Source organism: Conger conger, chromosome 1 (genome assembly GCF_963514075.1).
Source record: "Conger conger chromosome 1, fConCon1.1, whole genome shotgun sequence".
NCBI lineage: Eukaryota > Metazoa > Chordata > Actinopteri > Anguilliformes > Congridae > Conger > Conger conger.
The window spans coordinates 20160817-20186058 of NC_083760.1; the positions used below are offsets into that span (position 1 = coordinate 20160817).

Here is a 25242-nt window from a genome sequence, read left to right on the forward strand (position 1 = left end):
CTGTGTGTGTGCACGCGCGTGTATTTTTATTTGTGGGTGCCTGGGTAGAGCATGAGCGGTGTGTGTCTGTGTGTGTGTCAGGACTGAAGGATCCCCAGTTTCTGAAACTTTGCTGGCTGGTGGTCTGAGGGAGATTGGTAGTGTGTTCAGGCAAATTTTTTGCGGACCTTCAGGTTGCTAGGCGTTCTGTAGTATTTCACCATTTATTCAGAGCATTCGGCAGACTGACTTGATCAAGCATGCCAAATTGGGCCTTTGTGTGTTTTTGTTTGTGTGGGTTAGTGTGAGCCAGAGAATAGAAGCCATTGTGATTGTGATGCAGAGATTGCTCCTGTGACCACTGACTAGCTAATTGCAGCATTTGTGTCTCTAGATAAAATACAAATCAAAAGCAGTGAAGTATGCCATCTGTAGGAATCTGTTTTACCTCCTTTATCTGCACATTGTGTGGTTTTTAAATAGGCATATCTCCTTTTTGTAAATGTTCTTAATTTGGCCACCCAGGATTGAAATGACATGGACTGTGTTTGCACTCTCTGACAATAGTGCAAATAAAAAGTATTTTTCTGAGATCACACAAAACTGAATCATTTGGAAAGAAGTTGCTGGAACATTATCTAAGACTAAGTAATCGTAATACAGTGCTCAGAGGGGGATGAAACGGCATTGATGTTAAGCACACACATTGCACAACTTCTCCAGAGATCTTCGTTCTTGGAAACATTCAAGCAAGTTATTTGCCCATTTAGGTAATAGCTTCTCCATACGCAAATCGGTTTTCCATGGGGTATGAGAGCTACGTAACACTTTTAAGGAGAAAAAACAGCATCAAGGTGATGTTTGTTCAATTTAAATGAGGGAATTAAGCCAAAAGCTGATGAACGGCTTTTTTGCCGACAGTAACACCGTTTTTCCCCGTCTGTGACACTATTCAGAAAGCAAGCGATTATCAATGCAATCTTTGTGCTTGCCTTCAGGGCTCGCAGTTTCCCAAAGTAAACAGTACTGTACCGACAGCTCACGGCTGTGCATATTTATTCAGCAGGAAGAATCAAAAAGTGCTCCTTCATCTGATGCTTCGTCTGTCGGATGTTTTGATCGAATATTGCTCTCATGCTGTAAATCGCACCTCAATTTTCAACTTTTCTGGGTCAGGAAGAGTGAGACTTCAAACAGAAAGTTTCACTGAGGATTAAAATGCCACGCGAGCGTCCGCTCGCACCAGTGTGTTCAGTCATCTACTTCCGACTGTTTAATTGCTAAAAATAATACTTTTACTCACACTAGTTTTGCTGTGCGAGGACAGAGCACAGGGGAAAAAGGACCACTGCTCCTGGCCACGTTGCCAGTCTCCATCTGGTAAGAAACTCTTCAGGCTCAGTTTACGGGTCCTCAAATGTCAGGGATGAGATACATCCTCTGCTCGAATCAAGTTGCAGGGAAGAACCTCTGGAATCTGGGAAGTCCATTATTTGGCTAGCTTCTGGGATACGTGGTCTTCAGACCTCGTTGTTATGCAACTTCACATTCTTTTCTGACCATAGTCATGTCACAATTTTAATCTATGCTCCTCTACCTTTTGTGGTATGCATTTTGTTTTCTTCGCCTATTGGACAATGGCTTGTTTATTCACCTCCATAGCTTATGATTTCAGCTCTGAATGGATGAAGGTGTGATTATATTTTTGGCTATGTGATCAGTCTTCCACTATGGTCTCTTTGATGGAGCTCTCCAGATCACCTCCCAGATTCCCTGACTTAAACAGGCATGCACCTCCACCATTTCAGCAGTGATATTTGTGATATTACCTGCTGAATGACAATTATAGGCCAAGACGTGTTTCTGCAGGACCCAGTGCCTTTGCCGCTGTGTATACATTACCGTGACATGGGGAACCAAAATAAACAGTGGTTCAGGATTTTGTAATTCAAGCTTCGTGAGGTAGCTACTGTTCTTGTACAATAAGAGCATAGAGGGGCTCTCCAATTTTCTTTTCCTGAAAGGCTTCCAAAGTACACTCCTAGCCCCTTGCACCCCTAACAAGGGTATCAGGACGATTATCTTGGCTTGTGAAAATGAATAAAAAAAACAATTCTTGGTATGTTAAGTGAGATTTAAAAAAAGGCCCATTGAAAGAGAAGTGTTCAGCATGGTTTGGATTTCATCTCCCATGGCGCTGAAGCACTGTTTGGATTTTGAAGGGGGATATGCCTCAGATGAGGATCAGAATGCAGCCACGGGTTGTAACAGGAAGTACTTCCATCTTTGTCATGTCTACAGTACCACTTTCGTCCACTTAGCATCCGATGGAAAAACCCAAACTAACGGGGCACTGTAAAGCTGTCACTTTCTGAAAGGAATCTAATGACTGTATGGTACTGTGAACATATGCATCATTAGCAGCACTGTTCCACCAAGACCGCATACGAGGAGTCTTACAACCTCCCCCCCCCCGCCTGTTTTCCTTCCCAGACAGTAGGGGTAATGTTGGGCGGCCTGTAGCGTAGTGGTTAAGGTAAAGGACTGGGACACGCATGGTTGGTGGTTCTAATCCCGGTGTAGCCACAAAGCCGTTGGGCCCTTGAGCAAGGCCCTTAACCCTGCATTGCTCCAGGGGAGGATTGTCTCCTGCTTAGTCTCATCAACTGTACGTCGCTCTGGATAAGAGCGTCTGCCAAATGCCAATAATGTAATAATGTAATGTAATGTTTGGACCTCAGTCTGTGGCAACATCTTAGACATATTGCTCTGATAGTCTGTGTGCGTCTCTTTTTCTTTGTTTGCTTCAGAGGAGCTAAAGTGCGCTGGGATCACTTGCCCAAGCCTGCCAGCGCTGAACTGCCCTGTGGACTCGGCCCTGAGTAAGCCCTACACGCCCCCTGCTGGATGCTGCCCTGAGGTGCCACCCATGTGCACCTGTGACCTCCGTAAATGCCAGAAGCCAGAGTGCCCTGGCAGACAGCAGCAGGTCCTGCTTAAAGCCGCAGAGGGTGTCCCTGGAGACTGCTGTGACATCTACGAGTGCCAAAGAGGTAACTCCCGTAGCTTAACAGGTTATAAGAAACCAGTAGCTTGTCCACATGTTGGAGATACCGTAGCAAATGGACAGGGAATCAGACAAATCTGTGGCTGCATCCTACCTACGATATATGAGAGCAGTCAGATTAAGTGGTGTGATGTTACTGTGCAGTGTTGATGAGTATTGTCCTGAAAGCAAGCATGCCTGGGTGTTGCCACCTTGTGCAATGCACTTCATTTCTACAGCCTTCCATCTTCCTGGCTCTGCGTATGCTCATCCAAGGTGCTCTCAATCTTTGTAGACATGACTGTCTTATGGGAGATATGTGCTGTGTGCTAAGCATTTACATAGGAAAATTTGCTAAAGGCATCGCATGTTTTTCTTACTGTCCACAAACAGACATTTAAGGGTTGCAGACTTATTTAAGAGCAGTGTTTCCCCGGTTGTGCTTTCCAGTGAAATCCACCATCATCCCTCAGGACATGAGGATGATGGGAGTAGAAGGGAGATGGTAATTGGCAGACTGCTCCTGAATAGTGTCAGTCATGACCCACACTGATTGTGCAAAGTAGGTTCAAAGAGAATATTGGAGGCTTGTCTCCAAAAAAAATGGATCTGAAAAGTAATGTTCATGATAATTGCCTACAATAGGCAGTCATCTGCCTAGAATATGTGACACTTTTTGCTCACAGGGCTTTAGCTCCGCTTTTAGTTTTCCATTTTTAAATTAGTACAGATGTGGGAGTGGGTCTATGTTCAGACTTTTCTCTTGGTCTCTGTGAGACAGAGCAGGGACATTGTCCACAGAGGCTGCCTGTTGCTCTCCACAGAGAAGCGAGTGGGCCCTGATGTTTACTCTGCGGTCATAGCAAATATTCACTGTTTTACCAACAGAACAAATTCACATTCTGGCCCCTCTGCCTTCATAAATGTGTGCTGTGTCCCGGAATTAATGGACTTAACAAGTGCAGTGACCAGAAAACTGCTTAGGCTATGAATATGTTCAACAGAAGTGCAGAGCCAAAGAGTTCCTGTCTGGTCGCACGTCTAAAGGGAAAAGGTTCAACAGTTCATCGATGGGAATGCTTTTTATGCTTCCCGGTCTGAGAGAGGGAGTGTAATCTGGGCGGGTAGGCCGGGGTGGAGGAGGGGTGCGGTGGGCTCCGGGCAGTGGCCGCAGGGGAGAGGGGAAAATTGTTTTGATAACAAGTGTCTGCTGCTCTTTTGGGCCTTGACTTGATGCCCTTTGTGCTGCCCTAGCTGGCCGTTAGCCCCGCATGACTGTGCCTACATCAGAAAAGCACACCTTTATACATCGATTTTATGTTTCGGCATTTACCCAGGGAAACTTATATAAGTACATACATACAGGTTTCGGTAACACAACGCTGATGCTAAGTCATCAGGGTCACAGCCGGTAGTAATTATCAAGTAATTATCAAGAGTGAAATAAACTGAAATAAATTCCAAGAGTGAAATAGAGAATGTAATGTTAGCAGTATTAGGAAACAAATGGCTGAGGGGATGTCATTTTAGATCTAGGTAGAGCTATTAGACTGATGCAAAATGTTTAGACTTCAAGTAGGTGAGTCAAGTCAAGTAAGTGGCTTTCAATCAGCCAATCCAAATGTATTTATAAAGCACATTTCCTACAGCAGGTGTAAGTCAATGTGCTGTACATAAATTATTATTATCTTTCAATCACCCTGTTTGTTTTCTGTATTTTAAGGCCAAAGGACAGAAATAAAATCAAGATAACAAAATATGAAAATGTGGGAAAACGGCTACAGTAGTAAAAATACAGCAGACAAACAAGGCTGGACAAATAACAGAGTAAATAGTACAAATAAAATAAAAATGTATAAAAGCAGAAGTAGTACAAATAAGTAAAATATGTATAAAAGGTAGATCAGGGAGAGTAAGCGCAAGGGTGAAACCAAGTAAAAGCCATACTAAGAGAAATAAAATAACAACCATAATAATAATAATACAAGTGGTAATAGTAATAATAAAAATAAATAAAACAAATAATAATATATATTTGTATATTAAATAAAATATGGACCTAGGAAAAACCATGCTAAAAAGGTGTGTCTTAAGATTTCTTTTAAAAATGTCCACAGATTCAGAGACCCAAAGGTCCTCTGGCAGGCTGTTCCAAAGTCTTGGGCCATAATAGTTGAAAGCTACCTCTCCGTGCCTTTTAGTTTAGTGCTAGCTTTATTAACCCATTGGAAGCATTTCATCTCCTCATTTTTAAATGTAAGCGTAATTTCATTTTGTTTCCGTGGTGTTAATTTACTGTGTCTGGGTTGGTTGGAATACAAGTCTGGTAAGGGTTAGCAAGGATTTTCCATCCGGAGGGCAGCAGCACTGACCCCTGTGTGATCCCATCCATGGCGGGGTGATGGATGGGCAGGCAGGTGATGACATGAGTTCAGTGACTGAGTACCTCTCTGCAGAGTGCCCTTTAGTGCCCTTTACAACAGATCTGTCGAATAGTCCTGAGACAAGCAAACAGCTAGCAGTGTAAACCAGGCCAAGGCTCATGGCTTGTGTCACGAAAGTATCCTTTTTTCTGTAGTAGTAGTTACGGCAAACAGTGTACACTGCTACAGTATAAGTGTTTTGCTGTAAGTCTATTGACTTCAGTCTTTTGACTTTAATGGGATGATTGTACAATATGCCATGCCAGCATGATTAAGAAGTGAACACTTTGAGCACAGTCTAAATTATTAGTACAATGTAAAGCTCAAATCAAAATCAATCCAGTGGAGGACATGGCAGCAATAAATTCATGCTTTGATCCGCCCAGTCACCAGAAAAACCACTGCTTGCAATGGATTTATGTTCTGTGTTTACATTTTTAGCTTTTAAAAGGCAAAATAGCCTTCAATATTATGGAGTGTATCATTAGTGATTAGTGATTAGGACAATTGCTTCTGACCAGATACAATCTCTCTAATTCTCAGACAATTTTGTCAGTGCCTCACATAAGTTAAAAAGGATGTCAGGAATTCAATCACTTGGCCGCACATTTGTTTTAGGGATTAAAATGAACAGATACTGCGGAAATTATATGTGAACATCATGTCATGTGACTTCCTATTGTGTATTCCCCTACCTTTTGATTTTAGGCTTGGTAAAGTGCTTATTGCATTTTCTCTGCTTGGCTATGCTGCATGCAAGGGGGAAAAGCTAATGTTCTATTTACTTTCAACTCAGTTGGCCCACCTGCTATGTATTAGAACAGGCAGGGAGTCCGGCAGAGCCAAGGGTCAGCCCTGTATTTGAGTCTACAGTCACAATATGAAGCACAGATGCTACAATTACTCCCTCTTCTTCTACTTAAACCTAACAAGAACTACATCTGTGATATCTCTCCTTAAATGCTATTGAAGTTTGTATGTTTCCCATTCTAATAAACAGATTCTGTACTGTGACTAGATGTGCAAGAATTTAAACAATATAGACCAGGGGTGTCAAACTGAATTCCCAAGGGGCTGCAGGTTTTTGTGTTTTGCTTTCAATAAGCTGTTTAAGGCCTTGGGAATAGGGTGTGTGGATTCTTTAGCCAATCAATTACTTAAATGAACCACAGGTGCCGGGAACAACCCAAAAACCAGCAGACACTGCAGCCCTCAAGGACTGGAGTTTGACACCTGTGGTCTAGAGACAAATGCCTGTAAGTCCATGACTGGGTGAGCCAGTTGATGGAGCAGTTGGCTACCAATATGAATGGAGTTAGGGTGACTACAGCAAGCCCACGGTCTCAAGATGGTGCAGGGACATTGTACACTATAAGGTAGTCCCCTGTGTCCACAGGGCTGCTGCCTTTGTTAACGGTCTCTAGTGATTCGTATAACAGCCAGCATTGGCTCATTATCTCCCAGCTCCTGGACTCAGAGACAGAGCCAGCCAGGATCGCCAGCCTCCAGACCACAGCGCTCCTGCTGGTGTTTTCTTTACCGTGCACCCTGGCTAGACAGACTTTACGTATCGGTGCAAAATTCCTGCTAACGGGGCTCACTTCAATGTTTAATGTCTCTGGAGCCTGTACTATCCTGCCAGATAAGTCACAAAAATACTCTCCTGTTTTTTAAAACCTGCGTATCGATATTGTAATAGTACAGTGATTTCTTAATGTCTCATCAACTGAGTCAGACAAGGCCTAAAGTGCCTGTAGTTATGGCTTTTATATATGCTCTACTGTTTTTCCCTCCTGGCTTTTAGTTTCTCCCAAGTGTGCCCACAACGGGAAGGAGTTTTCCGACGGTGAGGTTTACCGCATGGATCCATGTTGGCTCTGCCAGTGTCGAGGAGGGATCTCCTTCTGCTCAAAAGCTGAATGTGCTGAACTGGACTGTGAGAGCTTCTACATACCAGAGGGAGAGTGCTGTCCCGTCTGCATAGGTAGAGACACGCATACGTACACCCACACATACGTACACCCGTCATAGATCTGTCACACGCCTTATAGTACCACAAAAAGATGTTGTCATACCTCTTACTGATGTATAAATATAGATGGACATCTCAAGTTCGACTGCTATCATCTCGTATCTGTCACATCTCGTATTCTGCCAATGGCACAAATAGACATGGTCACATGCTCCTCTCTAATGTAAGGTTTATTATATTATTGGCACTGCTACTAGTATAGCCATTGCATTGCATAGCACCTGTGCATGCCGGTTGTTAAAAAACTCTCATTCAACATCGATCATATTAACCTTAATTTATAGGGTCAAATCACTGTAACACTTATATGCTCTGTCACAATACTACCATTCACCCAATCACATGCTGATGTTTTCGTGTGCACATGAACAGAATCTTATACGGGTGCTAATTTCTAGTATTTGACACATTAATGTTCCTCTGGCTTTCTTACAAGAATTTTTGATTGAGCTGATTGAAATTTCTGGAAATTATTTTACTTATTGTGTCTTGAACTGGCCTCTTGGGAAACAGATTAGGCTCTGGGTTTATTAAATAGAAAATGATCCTTTGTGGGCTGCAGTGTTGTATGATAACTGGGCCCTGGCTTGCTTTACCCTGCAGGACTGTAGACTGTGGGCTCCAACATGGGGGGCTGAGGTCTGGGGAGGGGACCCCAAGAGACTTCAGTAAATGGGCTGAATTTATTTTCACTTCGGATTTGGTTATACATAGAAAACCTCAGCAAATGAACAATCTACCTTATTTTAGTATTGGGTTTCTGTGCTTGCTAACTACTAGTATTTTTTTTCAGCAAGTTTGCTGTTCTTTCATGGTTGTAGACATGCCATTGTATAACAAGCATGTATTCACAGGGGATACTCAACCAGACAGAAAATGATTGGAGAGCGACTATTTTGACTACCTTTAGCCGTTTGATCAGTTTGCATAAACCTATATGTAGTAGTTTTAACATGAATTTCAGTGAAAACACAGCTGGAATTCACAATTGCTAAGTTACCTTGCATAAAAGGCCAGACATATTAATGACAGTAAGCTACATGGATGCCTTGGAAAGTGAAACTGCTTTGTATAACTGCCTTGCTTTAAATGCTAGCTGATCTAATGGATCAAGACTCTTTCTATATGACCTCTCACTAAAATATGAAGTCCTATGATGGAGGTAGGAACACAGACAATTCGTGCTGGGGTGGACAGAACAGTTTGAAGTGCGCATGTGGCAAACAGATTGGATGGCTCAGAGCAGCTCGGTCCCTTTCTCTGCTGTTGTTAATCAATCAGAGACATCAGAGAGAGAGACATGCTTACTGTAGGTCAGTGCCAGTCTTCCACCTGGGGCATGCGGCTCCCAAATTCTGGGAATGTGTTTATCCTGACTGGCTGTGTTCATTTACGATCCACCTCTTGAATCCCATGGTTTTCAAATCAGTTCTCTGAATCTGTTTTTCTAGTTTTGTGTATATTTAGTGTACACTGGGGGCACATTTCCTAAGGGAGGCATTAGAAGTCGCAAATGAACTGTGCATCTTGGAGAAAATGTTGGGGTACTTGTGATTATGTGAAGGAACACATATGGAAATGGTCCCCCTATTGCTAGCAGCGATTAACAGCTAATTTTGTGGGGAGTATATACAACGTACTACAAATGTAGTCAATAATGAATAAGGTCTAAATTTAGTGAGGCATTAATCTTAACTATTTAATTAACTTAGCCTATAACTAATAAAACAGTGAATAAAACAATAAGTAGGCTACATATATGCATACAATATAGTACATATTGCCTGTGTAGTTTCATGTTGTGAACTTCATGTGGACCAGTGAGGGAAGGGCTTTTAATCTTTTACGTTGACCGAATAACCTTTTCAGCCATTTCAAACGAAGAGATTCAGATATACTGTAAAAAATTACACTTGTTTGCTCAACAAAATTAAAGTAAGTTAACAGATTAATCAATAATATTATGTGTTATATCAATTTAATAAATAATGGTATGGCATAATAATGGTACTTATTCAATAATAATACTTTTAATCTGTTACCTTAATTTTATTGGGTCGATATGGTGTATAATTTTTTAGTGTATGAACACAGCGTAAATCTCACCCACAGACGTTTTGGTGGTGCTGGTGTGTGATGGTGTTGATACACAATGATGTGTATACATTGGAGGACACCAAGAGTGAACACCGAGTACATCTCACCCACAGACATTTTGGTGGTGCTGGTGTGTGATGGTATAGATGCATGATGATGTGTATACATCACGGCACACTGAGTGGATAGATTTTTCAAAGAGGGACACCTGAGTAGAGTCCAGTAAATGCACAAGATGGGGATATGCCTTGTATCACAATCTGACATGCCTATAATGCATGGTAGAAATCCATTTATGGACTAACCCAGGGCACCAGGCCCAAAGCTGCCATGGGCTGCACAATACAAATGAATTGTCGCAGTCGGGCTCGGGAACCATGACAAAGTGCACATTTCTCAGCTCAGCAGATCGCCTAGCCTGTTTCTCCACTCATCTCATTCACAGGCACAGGGCCCAAGAGTATTCGTGTGGAAAAGAACCATTGGGGGGGTATAGTTTAGTTTACTTTGGGCCTGACCATTGAACCCTTGCTGAGGGTAGAGGCCTCCAATGCGCGCCTGGAGGGCGCCCAAGGCTCCAGATCTGAGCCCCCATCCCTCCTTCAGAGAGAGCGAGGGAGAGAAGGGCAGCTGTGAAGGTAATCGCCCCCAGATGGGCAGAAACACAAACAGCCAAACCCCTGCTGGAGTCGGTCAAACAGGGAGCCGAGCCTCACTGCATAGGCCTGAAAACCGGGCCCCTGTATCCACACCTCGTGTGAATGTTCTGCCTACCTGTTTCCAACAGGCAATCATCTAGCAAAGTAATATCATTTCAGAATATTGATGTCCATTACATAGCATCCATGCAGATGTTGTATGTGTTCCAGAAGCTCAAATAAAACTTGTAATTGGTGTTTTATTTGAGCTTTAGGAGACATTTACTTGCAGGGCCTCTTCCCTCAGGACCGCTCTGTTAAAGACACCAGCGATAGCCACGCACGACTCCCCCGCTACATGGAGGGCTGTGGAAAACGACACGCTAAGCACATAAAATCCACCCCGGAACAGCATAAAATCGCAGACCTGGTCCTTCAGTTTGTTTTTAAATATCCCATCCATCACTCTGTCTGGTCTCGGGCCGGCCTTTGTCCGTGCACAAGTCTGCGCTTGTGTGTGCGAGTGTGTGCGTGCTGGCGCGTACGATGCGTCGCCGCTCCGAGGGCTCATTCCCTGTGCCGATGGCCTTTCTCCAGATGTGGAGCTGCTGTCGGTGGACAGCGCAGAAGCCAGCTGCTGGGTGAACAACAAGCTGCGGCACCACGAGGAACAGTGGAAGGAGGACGACTGCACCTTCTGCCAGTGTGTGGACGGGGAGGCCCACTGCACCGCCATGGCCTGCAAGCAGAGCTGCCAGAACCCCGTCAAGATCCCCGGGGAGTGCTGTCCCTTCTGCGAGGGTAGGCCACCGAACCACACACTCATACAGTACGCACACACCGTATCTGCTCATAGGCAGAGCCAAAAGTATGGGAACAGTATAGTGACATTTGTTTGGTTGCTAATAAAATGCTAATGGCTGACAACCAGCAAAAAGATGAAGGTATGGTACATTAGATTTATTTAGTTGACGCTTTTATGCAAAACGACTTGATGATTAGAAAAAGGCGTAGTTAAAACCATGAGGACCATGATCCACCAAGGTAGTTTGTTCTCATCCACATAATTTTTGTTGAAAAGCAGCCGAAAGTTCTGTGGAAATTACTGAGTGGGCCTTTTGGACCTGAGATCAATATCTTTTTCACAGAAGTACTGAAAATCTGTTTTTATTTCATGGTATTTACATGGATATATGTTTTACTATTTTAGAGAAACAGTTGTCCCCCCATTTTCATCCTGTTCCCATACTTTCGGAGGGCACTGTATACAGGACACGCTAACAGCATAAATACACACAATCGCATTAATGCACACATAGTATAAACAACCTAAGGCAGTGCACATGCGCACATATGTAAACACACGCACACACACACGCACAAACACATATAATAGCAAAACCAGCTGCACAATGCCTCATTTAACTGCTCATATCTTTTAGTACTTTCAGATGGATAACTAAAAAAAATGTCAAGACACGCATATAAACCCTTATGAAAGGAAGAACCAACATAAGAGAAGCAGTTTTCCGACGTTTGAGCCCCCAGTTAAAATGCTTTTGCTCTACTTTACCACTGCTGTGAGACACCTTTAACGGGCTGGCGGCAGCCCGTGTTTAATCAGCACCTGCCTTTGACTGAGCGCTCAGGCTCTAATAGAAACAGCCGTAACTGCACGTGTCTCCTGGACCGGTGGAGGGTCATTAAAGCGAGAGGCCGCCAAGCATTCTTCAGGCTGCAGGAGCTTTGGCTCTTTTATTGGCCCGGCCCTCCAAATGAGACTCACCTGGGGGAAGGTGAAGCCCAGGGGGTCCTTTAATTGAACTTGTGTTACTTTTTTGTGTGAACATAATTAGTTTTGGCTCGTTTGGGGGGAGAAACATTTGGGAATGATGGAGCGCTCGCCTGTTCGTGGCTTGCACAAGCCTGACCACTATAAAGCTCCTCTGCACATATCCCTGCTCTCTGTGAACCAAGAGGGGAAGCTTTGATTTGTAAATCTCCCAACATTTGAACTGAAACAGAGGGCTTTAATGTTTGTCTTAGAACCCCGGCATGCCTGTGTGCCTCCGCAGGTCATTTAAACAATGGGAAAAGGTACTCATTCATCAAAGGTTAATGAGAGTCTTTCTCGGGTGTGCGGTTCTGCGTTTATCGTTAATTACAGATTCGGTTTACAAACGTGTTCTTTCAAGCGGAAGAGCATTTCAGATATCGGTTTTGGCGCGGCCACTGGTGACACCAGATGCTGAGATGGAAATATGTGGTTCAGCTGATGTGATGTGACGATGCTGTGTTTCCCAGAGCCCTCTTATGAGACGGTGAGCCCCATTCTGTGTCCTCGTCTGGAGAACTGCACTCTGTCTGGGAAGGACTGTCCCTATGGCTTCCTGCAGGACAAGAACGGATGTCTGCTCTGCCAGTGCCTCAACAGTAAGAGCTCCTCCTGCCCTGCACTCGGCATGTCATGACACGTAACCAATCCCTGGAGCGCACACAACACGCCACTAAATGCATTGCAATCGAAATGGGTAGTACCTCTCCGGCTCACTTTACATCTGAAAAATTCTCACTTCTCTCCAACAAAAAGCGTATTATAAAAAACCCATCCTGATTACCCAGTGCAGTAGTCAACTATGAAAGAGCACAAAATATACTGTTAAAATAAACATGCTAATAACATGCAAACACGTTATTAGAAAAACGATGTTAGAAAAACGTTCCAGCAGACTTTTTCTGTTTTTAACTGTGTGGTTAAAACACAATTACAGTAGACACCTTTCACACAGAGTGTAGACTGAGGGTTTACTGATTGCATTTTTTTTTTTCTGTTCATTTGATGAACAGATGATTCCTGCCCTGACCTGGAGAAGTACTGCACTCTGCAATGCCCCGTTGGCTATGAGAAGGATGACTTTGGTTGTGAAGTGTGCGAGTGCAAACCTCCAACGCCCAAATGCCGACCACTATCTTGCAGCAAGACCTGCCCTTATGGTTATGCGTAAGTATCCCCAGTAGTCACCAAAAATATTGTAATGTACCAGCATTGAGTACATTTTAAGAAGAGATATTGTGTTAACTTTATTTGGGTCTCTGGACAAGCTCTTACCTTATTAAAACTGGTTTCTGGCCAGTCTACTTTTGGTTCATATCACTAATGGTATAACGAAACTAAAGAACAAAGAAAGAGTTTGTGGACAAAAAGGGCTTGAAAACACGACAAATCTAAAAAGCGTAAGTCCATGCTTCTGCTATGCGTCATGTGGGTGACGCACAGCGGGTATTGCCTGATCGGACGGGGTCAGGGGATGCGTTTCTGATCCTGCGCCCAGACGAATCGCCAGCGCAGATCAAACAGGCCCAGTCTGGCCCTAATCCGGGCTGCTGTGTGCCCACTTCACAGCGAGGCCTTCCTTCATCCCCCTAATCCCCTAAACTCAATCAAACATCTGGAAGCTTTCTTCTCCACCACCGCCGGGTTCATTTCATAAATCATCTCTTGGTTTGAAAACAATGATCAAAAACACGTCGGTACAAAAGCGGGCTTTATTAAATGTATACAGAGGGATTCTTCTGGTATCTCAACCATGTGCTGTGGAGTTTCCACTGGAGATCGAGCAGATAGGGCTGTTGAAGGGCTCCCCTGTGGGGGTGAGGGGCAGGAAGGGGTGGCTTCATACACGGTATCCCTCAGGGGCAGCTTCAGTTTGGGTCCACAGAGCCTGTTGCTTGTACCCCCGGTCTTTGAAAACAGACCTTTGTTTGGATGCCCCGCAGATGTAGAAGAGTCCATTACAGAAGGGATGTCCATGTTTGCTAGTTTCCATTCATCCATATACCTCTACTGCAGGGGTGCACAACTCCGGTCCTCAAGGGCTGGTCTGCGTACTGGTTTGGTTCCGACCAATTGCCTTGTTTTTATTTAGCTGACAGCTCTATAAATTACCCTGGTTCAAGCCTGTACTTGAGCACAGTAAAATCATTAGGATAGGATACACTTGCAGTCTGCAGCTGTAGCTGGTACTCATACACATGTCAGATAAGATATTGAGTCAATTCAATAATTAAGACCAGAAGTTGGCACAAAATCCTGAAACGGATCGGCCCTTGTTGTGCACCCCTGCTCTACTGTGACATTCACTTCTTAAAACCTTGCTTGCTTGAATATCAAGACATTTCCTATAGCTCGTATAGTGCAAATATTCAAATGCACAATACCGTGCTTCACGCTATAGTAAAGGGGAGAATATCTGTGAACTTTGTCCTGTCAGTGTCCCTCATGCCAAAAGGTGTGTTTATTCTGACATTTTGTACAGTTGACTGCTTCACGCAGCATACAAAGGCAGACTTTAATCATTTCCCCTGCTCAATGGGGCTAAAACATCATTGGACTTGACAGGACATACATGGCATTCTAGTGTTGGGGATTTGGCTGGAGGGAATTTGTGCAGAGCCAGCAGTACCAGCCTAAACCCACGAGCAGCTCGGCGTTTGAAATTCCACACATCACCTTTAAACAATGCACAACTCCAAGGTCGCTGGGCACACTGTCTCTCTGTTTGCATACTGTTGGCTCTGATTTTGAGGCTCCTAGCGCACACATTACTGCTGTTTCAGCAGAGGAATGGGCCCTATGCTTTCTACAGAGGAAGATACAGCAGCTAATGGTGCAGGCTCTTTTTCAGTTGAGTGGAGGAAGTCGATTAATAGTGTAGTTATGTCCTAGTAAAAAAAACCACATTCCATTCAGGTCTGCTGTCAAGCTTTCACATGTGTATTCATTTTCCTTCTCATTGCAACAATTGTCTGTGGTTAAAACGGTGGATGAGAGGGAGAGAGTGTTATAGAGAGGCGAGGAATAGAGAGAGAGAATTTGGTGGAGCGTCACACCCTTGTGCTAAGTAAACAAGAGTAGACATTAAACTGAATCACTGCAAAAAAAGGGTAAATGGTCAGCATTTATATAGCGCCTTTATCCAAAGCACTGTACAATTGATGCTTCTCATTCACCCATTCATACACACACTCGCACACCAACGGCAATTGGCTGCCATGCAAGGCACCGACCAGCTCGTCAGGAGCATTTTGGGGTTAGGTGTCTTGCTCAGGGACACTTCGACACAGCCCGGGCGGGGGATCGAACCGGCAACCCTCCGACTGCCAGACGACTGCTCTTACTGCCTGAGCCATGTCGCCCCAGTCAGTGCTAACATTAAATGACCTGCAATCCCTGGAATAGATTCCCACTTGGACATAACTGGATTAAACCAGGCAGGACACATTGCTCAAGACTCCTTTGGCAGTTAAGCTCCTGCATCTGAACGTAGTAGTATTGAAAGTCCTAATCCCTACGCTGCACAGTTACCCAAATCTGCTCAAAGATCATATCTCAAATTTCTTTTTCAGCATGAAGACTGTGTGGAAAGGTGTAGCCATAGTTGTGTCATATCTGACCCACCAACCTTGCTGAGCTGCCTATTGTCCAGGTCCCTCTCTCCATTGGTCTTGCTCCTTCAGTTACAGCGTAGTCAAGCTGACCTGAGGTGTTATGGCAGGGAGGGCCAGTCACGGTTGAACTATCAATGTAAACGTCTGGCACTCCAGGTCTTGTCTTTTGTTACCTTTCGCTTTTGGTAAGAGATCCTATTTTGCCTTAGTTTTTTTTGTTTCTGAGTAATGCAGCTTTGAGTCCAGGAGCCCCTTTTCCTGCTCTTATAGGCGATTACTCACAGAGCCCCCTTTCAGCTTCTCTGGTAAATGCTTATTTACAAATTAGCCATGAGCTCATACTTAATTGGAAGCATATCTGCCTCTGCCTTAATCACCTGGTGGCATTAATACGGTTTACCTAAGCGTGGGCCCTCCGTACATTGCAGGACTGCAGCCATTCAATATGACTGCTGATATTGTGAAGAAGAAGGTTTGAGGACGGATTTGAAACGTGATATGTGATGTGAAAATCTATTTTGTTCTTGTTGGGGTTTTGCAGTCTTGATTTGTGAGGCTTGAGTAACAATGAGCGTTTGAAACGAGTGGGTTGCTTTAGCTACTCATTGGCTTTAGCCATGGTACGTACTGCACACCACAGAGGTCTCACATGTTTTTGGGTGCTGCTTTCATTTAGTTTCTTCAAAGGGAGCCAATACATTGTAGGAAAGCAGAACCATATGTCTATTATACCAGGGTGACCGTCTGGGTACATGGCATTGTATTTCTCAGAGAATAATTGGGTAATAAACCTTCATATCAAAACCTATCGATACGTGCATGTAGCATGTCAATGTGTATGTAGCAATGTCGGCTTCCCACAATGCACCTTGAGTTGACATCTGTATGCCCCCCATCCCTTCCTCACAGGAGGAACAAACACGGCTGTGAGATGTGTCGCTGTGTAAAATGTGCACCTTTCGTCTGTGACAAACACTGTGCCGACGGCTACAGGCAGAACAAGAAAGGCTGCTCCATCTGCCACTGCAAAGGTAGAGTAAACCTTCTCATACATGTTCCACTGCGAGGCTTTTAGCTGCACTTCCACCTTACCACAAAGCATGTGCTGAATGGTCTCTTCCGTGTCAGAAGCTTGTGCAAAGGCTTCCCTTTTAAAGGGGATGTTAAGGTTTTCTTCCCTCCCCAACCACAACTTAGCGCTTAGTCCACTTTGCCAAGGCTTCCAAAGTTCTTTCTTGTTTATTATAAAGCCATTCATCAACAGCATTTGTTTATTTGCCTGTGGGTGTATATGCATGTCTAATGACATTTTTCATGAAAGCCACAAAGGTTACAGAGTATTTTTACTGTGCCAGTTTTATTTTCAGTTTATTTTTCCATTGAGGTTATAAATATTTTTGTCATTCATTCAGCAAATAGTCAGTGTCATAACTACACGGTCATCAACCCCAAACATACTCACATTCTCATGCGCTCTCTCTGAAGCCTTGAATATAAAATCACTGTTAAAATATTTATTTAGAGAGAAAGCTCTCTTTGCGTGCCCTGTATACAAGTGGGCTGAGATAAATAAACGTCTTTTTGGGTTGGCAAGATGATCCCTTTTTTATAGTATGCTTTTTTGAATGGTGTCTCTTTCAGTTACAGACGGTTTAAACGCAGATTACGGCCCATTTGTTGAGGTTAATTGTGCACATAAAAATTTAACAAATGGCAAACAAAAGAGGAAGTGATTCAACTTTGTGTGTTCATATGTTGATTACCAGAGACATAAAACCACTTAAAAAGAAGATGCTATATTTAATCAAATGTATTTGTGAACACTGTTACTGCATTTGCAAGCTAACTGTGAATGTACTTATATGTACTTATATGTTCCTAATGCCAATGTTCCCAATGTCTTCCTGCCAGGTGTTTGGGGACACATATTTAATTTACACTTTGTAAGCACTAGTGGTTGATATGTGGACAGGGAGCAGGTTCAAGAAATAAATATCTACATGTTGACAGAGTTATATATATAATTTTGTTTTTATAGACTTGGTGTATAAGACACACCAGTACATCCAGCCAAAATATCATGTACAGGTTTGGGTCCCAGAGTTACCCTATAGAAGATTACATTTGAACATCACCCTGTCAACGTATTGAAGTTTATTTATTGCATGTGCCCCCTCTGCACTCCTCATTTACTGTAGTTATTGTTCCTGTTTTATGGCAAAGAAAACCAAAACATTGGTTTTTGCTACACCATTTTGTTTCCCATCTGCTTGCCATCAGGTTCACTGTATTCCTTTACAAGAATCTTCATAGAAAATATATCTCTGTGTTCTGTGTGTACAGAGAGTAGCCATACTCCAAGCACCACGACCCCTGTTCCAGCACTCAGCTACTGCCTGACTGCCAACGGGCATCGCTACGAGGAGGGGGAGAGCTGGCACGACGGCTGCCGGGACTGCTACTGCCACGGCGCCCGGGAGATGTGTGTCCTCATCACCTGCCCCGCGCCCAGCTGCCCTCACCCTGTCGTCAGGCCCGATCAGTGCTGCCCCACCTGCGAGGGTACACCTGCCACCGACACACACACACACACACACACACACACACACACACACACACACACACACACACACACACACACACACATACACCATACACCCCGCACGTCCCAAAGGACACTACCTGAGCACATTTCACTTAGACACTACCCAAGCACACTTCACTTAGACACTACCCGAGCACACTTCACTTAGACACTACCCGAGCACACTTCACTTATACACTACCCGAGAACACTTCACTTAGACACTACCCAAGCGCACTTCACTTAGATGCTACCCGAGCACACTTCACTTATTAAAACAGCAGAGGCTAAAGCCAGTGTCACACTCAATACATACACATTTGTTGTGCTGGGAGCACAGTGATGACAGGGGCTGGCGTGAGGGGTGGATACTGAGAAAAGCCTCCTCCTCTCCTAAAACTCTTGAAGGGTTGTTGTTTTTGGATGAGATAGTCAGTGGACTGTCCAGATGTCTATAAAGAAAGGAAGGAGAATGTCTACTACTTAAAATCCATCTATACCAGATTTTCCAGCTTGAAAATTGAGCTGGTCATAAGCTGATCGTATGAGCTGGTCAACCAGCTACCAGCTGTTTCAAAACATGGCTTGAGCTGGTCAAGCCATGTCAAGCTGGGAGATGGTCTGAACATATCAACCCATTTTTTTCAGCAAGGCAATACTTTTAACACTTTTGGCCTGTACTAAAATGGCAACGGAGAAGCTCTATGGAACATTGCGCACTGCTGGAAAAACAGCCTGTTGAAAGGTCTCTGTGGGAGTCCAGGTGTGGTAATAAAAGTATTTTAAGTGTTTTATGTCTGGCTTCCCCTCTCTGGTCCTGCAGACGAGTCGGGCAGTGGACAGCCTGAGGGAGTGGACCTGGTGGTGTGCAGAGCCCCCGGGGGGGAGTTTTACGTGGAGGGCGAGACGTGGCAACTGGACGAGTGCACACGCTGCACCTGCAGGAAGGGCCGGGTCTTGTGCGACACAGAAGTGTGTCCCCCTGCCCTCTGTCCGGCCCCCAACAGGAACAAGGACACCTGCTGCTACGTCTGTCCAGGTGTGTACTACAGCTGTCTGCAGTCTCCTATCCTCACTGCAGTGGCGTAACAACACTCAACAAAAGTTTTGAGTGAAGTTTCCCTCATTTCAACAGCAATACGGCACACCAAGACCCCTTTCAGATAACTGATAACCACAACAATGCCAGTTGTAGTTTATTTTAGGGAAGTGAATTATTAAAATGAATTAAGAGGCTTGTAATGAAAGCCTTAAATATGCTGTATTTTATCAACATGTGTTTTTCCTGAGCTCACCGCTCAATGGTTGCCGGGCTGCTCAGGACAGTTTTATGTCTGACACAGGCCCATAAAGAGACCAGCCCAAACCGGCTGGGCTTTGCACAAGGATCCTACAGTGAGAAACACATGTGGGCTCTCTGAGCCGACTGGCCATGCGTATCTCCCCCAGCATGATGTGCACCCCCTCCCCCCCCCAAAAAACTCCAACCCACCCCCCACGCATGCAAGCACCCTCCGGCCCCAGTCAAGATGCCGCAAATCACAATCACATGGCAGCGCGGACCTACTCCCTCCCACAAATGATACTCCAGCAGCATTATCATTAGATCACGTTTCCCGTGTCAGATTGGCACGGGCGGCCCTTTCATATGCGGGTATCGCGTGCAAAGACTGTGGGAATTCAACACATAAATGACAGCATCTATGGTGTTTACATATGGCAGAATGGGTTCAGGAGACCTTTGGTTGTTTTGTTATCCGTTTTTCGTTTGTTGTCACAGTGTGCCTGGAGGGATCAATCATAAAGTTGATTAGGCATTCTTTTCAAGCCATTAATTTAACTGAATTTGAATGGTGCGGGTATGTGAGCAACTCTGTAGCCTTGAGGATTAATATAGGCCCTGACTTTTATTTATATGTAAAGTTTGTTTGTGTGTGTGTGTGTGTGTGTGTGTGTATGTGTGTATGTGTGCTCACTGTAGTACACACACAAACCCAGTGTGCTCCTGTATCCACAGATGACCAGCTCAAGCCTCTGCTGCCAGTCAACAGCAGCGAGCTGGACTACTGCGTGTCCAGCGAGGGGGATGTTCTCCTGGCCGGGGACTCCTGGAAGGCCAACGCCTGCACCAGCTGCACCTGCAGCAACGGCACCATCCAGTGCTTCTCCCAGCGCTGCCCGCCCGCCAACTGCAGGGTGCCCGTGCTGAGGAAGGGCCAGTGCTGCCCACACTGCCTGGGTGAGTCCCGCGGGGCACACTTAGTCCAGAGAACGACTAAACGAACCTCAAAAAGGTGGCTGTAAAGCCTGGTTATGCCAGCTTAACCAGTTTGAACACTGAGCTGGTCTGGCTGGGTTTGAACTGGTCAAGCAGCATGGCCAAGTTGGTTATATGCTGATCTGTCTCTATAAGCTGGTCAACCAGTTTGTGGTTGGTAGCTTGTCTGAGCTGGTCTGAACTGGTCAACCAGCTACCAGCTGTTTCAAAACACAAAACAAAGTTTGTGTTTACAAAAAAAAAAGAAAAAGTGAAATCCTCCAGTCAGAACTTACAAATGGAAGCAAAGGAGGTGATTAAATAAAAGCATATGTCACTTAAATGCAGTGCAAACAACAACATTTGCTGCAGATTAGAAAAGATATTGGAGGCCAGCTATGTTGTAACTTCCAGTTAACCAATGGGCAGAATTAATGGTTATGATGTTATGATGTGTAAGATTTGATTTGAAATTCAAATACAACTGAAACAGTTGCTGTTTGGGAATTTCCCATCGGCGCACAGCAGTGTGAGTGAGTCCAGAGAGGCCCGGAGCAGAATTATCAGGCAATAAAATACCTATATGAATCAGACCGGCCATGTTGGCGGCAGAAAGCAGGCAGGCAGGCGGCCTGCTCTGTGAGTGCCAGTTTCCCTGGAGCTGCGCAGTCAAACGGGGCTCCTCACAGCACCGTTCTGTGTGACGCAGCCTGATCAGACCAAACACATTCCCCCGTGTATCCGCGCATTCACACGTGTTTCCTGTCTCCTGCTGAATCAATGCGGGGACAGGAAAGCAAAGCTGCATGTCAGCTTTTCCTTTAGAGGAAAACCTCAGCACAGACACTCATTGTTCAGGGCCATTTGTGACCGTTTCATCTTTGCTTTGTTTTGGTATTTGGCCTGTTGAAAACACCCCCGTTACATAAGGCTGCCACAAAAGAGCGCAGTGGATACTCCATTATAACACATCCCAGCAAACGCATCACTCTCTGCACCAATGGGAGCTGTCTAAATTTCCCCTTTGATCACCTGATTAAGCCGTTCCTCTTAGTCTGTCATTCCTGATTGGTCTTGTGTACTGTAAATTGTAACTTTTGCGCATTAAGCAGCTATCGTGAATATGGACCTGCTTTGCTCCTTTGCTCTACAGATATTACAACAACCACGACTCCGTTGATGGTGACCACATCACCGACAGAGAGCACGACTGTGGTGGAAGACAGCGGAATCTGGACAACACCTGATAGGCTGCCGCCCATCGTTGTGGCCACAGGTAAGCCCCATGATCTCCCCTCCTGCTCTCTGTGGTCCCTCTCTTTCTCTTTCCTTTAATGCCTGCTCTGACCCTTCGAGAGATCCTAGAATCGAGTGAACAGGCTCTGGACCATGTAATATCAGTTTGCTCATGTCATCTGCTAGCACCTTTTCAAAATGTATACTTTGCTCTTATGTGTCATTCTGTAGAAGTTATTGCATATTTCTGAAATGACAAAATACTAGAAGAGTGTATTGATGGTGATAAATGTGATCACAAATGTGAGATAAGCAATTGAGGCATTTCTGAGGTTCATTGCAAAGCTGCCAATATGAAAAGGGAAATGAGCTAAGAGCCAAGAGGAGAAACTGGCTGCTTTCACGTAGAGTGATTAGAAGTGAGTAATGTTCAGGAAATATGGATGTGTAGGAGAAGTCAGCAGCACTAGTAGTCCAGAGGGCAGATACAGGACTGAATTGTGACACTTTCCCTGATTCTGTAGATGGGAAAGGCCTTGGTGAGGGTTTCCCCAGCCAGGCTGAGGTGGTGCTGATCTACCAGTCGGCAGCCTGGATCCTCGCTGGCCTCCTCCTGGCCATCGTCATCTTCCTGATCGTGGCCCTGCTCATCAACAAGAAGAAGAAGTGGGTGCAGATGTCCTGCTACAGTGCACCTAAAAAGGTGGGAGGTCTTCAAAGTAAATCAAAGTATGCCAAGGTTGGAATCCACACTTTGACCTTCCCGCAGCTAAATAACAGACCCACCACCCGTGGCGGAAATTTATCGTTAGCAGGAGGAGGGTAAGGGGGTCAAATGTTGCCCTCATTCTTCTAGCTCCTGCTACAATGCATGCTGTTGGTGTGGTGAATGACTGGGTATCAGTTTCAGTCTCTGAAGAAGCCTTTTAGAAAAAAGTGTCTGAAGAATGGGATGGTTTTGTTGTATCGTCTGTAAAGTTGAATTGGCACTCCCACTGTTGAAAAGAAGGCTCTGTTTCTTGTACGGTATGTTCCAACAGCTCCATTCAGTGAAAGTAGCTCACGTGTTTTTATGGTGGAACTTCATCTTTTTTCAGTTAAAAGTGGGGAATTCCCTCTGCTCTTTTCAGACAGTGATCCTGAAGAAGCACGTGAACAAGAACTCTGTGGTGTACATGGAGCCGTCGAAGGAGAACAAGTTCCAGAACGTGAAGAACGACTGCGGCGTCAACTTCTCCCCGGAGGCCGGCTCCCCCTGCGGGGAGAGGATGGGCATCCCCCGCGCCAAACTCAGCCACGGGCCCAGCCGAGTACTGCGCTAAGTACTCCCCCCACACCCCCCGCGGGTGAAGCCCAGAGCTCTCTGTCCTTCCTCAAACACTTCCGCAAAAAAAAAAAAAAAAAAATCACAAGAGAAGCACGTCTTGGATACTCAAAGGCCTCATCAAGTCACCTCCCGCTTGTGAATGAAGTCCCAGCGCTTCAGTGCTGTCTCATGACTTTGTTTTATTTTGTTGTCGTTTCCAACTTCGGAGCTTTAAGTTGCCATTTTGTCGCCACAAGGGAGAAAGGGAGCCAGACTTACCAGGACATGGACCTGCTGTGCAGGAGAGCACTTACAGTAAGGGGGCCAGGACTGTGAAAGCGATCTCATATCCTCTCTTAGTGAGCAGTGGCAAAATAAATGACAACTGGAACATTGCTGATAAATGCCATTATATTAAAAAAAAGCTTTAGGATGAGTGGATTCCAAAACCTTTTATGTTTTATATTTACATGTGTATTAGTAATTGTAATATTATTCCTAGTAATTTCTCTGCTATTGTTACTGATGTATTGCTGGTGGCAAAATTAACATTTAAAGCTGTGAACGCCTGACTAAACATTCCGTGCATGTGGGTTCTTCCCACTTAAGTCTGTTCATTTCAAAGTTAACACTCATGACCGTCAATATTTCTGAACATTATGTGCTTTTGAGGCCCATCAAGGTCCAGCATTAGCACAAGATGTACATTTCTATTTTAACAAGTTTACTCTGTTTTATGTAGCTTCAAACATTGTGTAACCATACCCTGCACAGTTTTTAAAAAAGGCTCTATCTTTTGGAAACATGCCTGAAATTGTGCTTCTCATATCACAAGGTACCATTATTAGAGGATGAAATTATTTTGTGTGAAGGATCAGCTAGCTGCCTGTCCATTTCCGCCTGCAACAGTGCCATGGCAGCATTGACACAATGCAAATAACCAGTCAAACATCTCGTATTCTTTGAACCAAGGAGGAGCCATGGTAATGGCACCAGAGATTTTTCTTCAGCAGAACCAGAAGAGCCCTGGCAGAACCTGGTTGTCTACTCTCCGGAACCATCCATCTGGAGTTCTCTGGGGAAATCAGGAATCAGGATGGCATGCTTTAATGGCTTTCTTACAGCAGTTCATTCAGAGTTAATATATTTAGAGAATGTAAAAATACTATTCTGTAATCATCCTGAAAAAGGATTTTTTTTCAAAGCCTTATTTATTTCCATTCACACTCCAGTGTTTATGGCAATGGTGTATGAGGCCTGATGTGTGTTGAGTTCATGCCTGGTTTGCTTTTGGAAACTTTTGGCACAGAATGTTTATCTGACATGTTTGGAGGTTCTTCCTTTGTTAGAAACAGACAGAATTGAGAATTCTGTACTCTAACAGGTATTTTCCTTCTTTTATTGCAAAGATTGTCCATCTGTCTTAGAAAAGGTCTGTGGCAACGACTAGTTTGTGGCAATATTTTATATTTAGTGGGTTATTTTGAAATGAGCTGTGAAAGATGAACACATGAGAATGTGTTCAATTCAAAACACTTGTGAATTCCCTGCTATCTTGCAGGTTTACAGGTGTTGCACGCTAGTTTGATAAAAAAAAATGAGAAAAAAAAGGCATTGTCAATTCATATAAACCACTCGTGTATACACTAACCGCACTGCTTAGCACAGTTCCAGAGACATCTCAAATGGCCGGTATTTTTTACTATTCTCACTGTAAATGGAATGATGTAGGAGTGTTTCTAAGCTATATGGTCTGTCATTCACAAAGAGTATCATGATGCCAAAGCAAAAAACTGAAAAAAGAAAAGGTTGAAAAAAGAATGATTTTGAATTGAATGAACTGCAACCACGTGCTTTAAAATGCTACTTGTAAAAGCTTTTGCAGTTGTTTTTTTTTGTCGTTGTTGTAATTTCTATGTGTAAAAAGGTAGATGAAAGTAGTGGAAAGAAAAGTACCTTATTTATTTTTTCACATAGCTTTATTTATTAATACTAAACTATAGTTTAACACTTTGTCAGCTTGGTAGCCAAAGCTGCTGTACATTTTAAGTATTGTAAGCCATTCCCTCTTATCAGCTCTTCTTTTCAGGCTTATTTATTTTTGCAGTTGCAAACTGTAAATATATAATTTCTTAGATGTTGAACTGTAATATTTACACTTGTTTTCTTGAAAAAAAATAAACTGTGTGAACCATA

At 44.1% G+C, this 25242-nt stretch overlaps 1 protein-coding gene across 2 annotated transcripts in view; it reads left to right on the forward strand.

Moving 5' to 3' along the window:
- Positions 1-25242, forward strand: part of LOC133132406 (cysteine-rich motor neuron 1 protein-like) — a 36154-nt gene extending 10912 nt beyond the window's left edge. The window contains exons 4-15 of one of the 2 annotated variants that reach the window (XM_061247847.1): positions 2790-3032; positions 7253-7432; positions 10813-11016; positions 12520-12648; positions 13063-13216; positions 16573-16694; positions 18007-18225; positions 19071-19286; positions 20265-20486; positions 21658-21780; positions 22265-22443; positions 22871-25242. In XM_061247847.1, coding sequence (XP_061103831.1) covers positions 2790-3032; positions 7253-7432; positions 10813-11016; positions 12520-12648; positions 13063-13216; positions 16573-16694; positions 18007-18225; positions 19071-19286; positions 20265-20486; positions 21658-21780; positions 22265-22443; positions 22871-23062 — 2183 coding nt within the window. In that variant the 3' untranslated portion in view covers positions 23063-25242. The remainder of the gene's footprint in view (positions 1-2789; positions 3033-7252; positions 7433-10812; positions 11017-12519; positions 12649-13062; positions 13217-16572; positions 16695-18006; positions 18226-19070; positions 19287-20264; positions 20487-21657; positions 21781-22264; positions 22444-22870) is intronic. The other variant, XM_061247856.1, reaches the window with a different exon arrangement.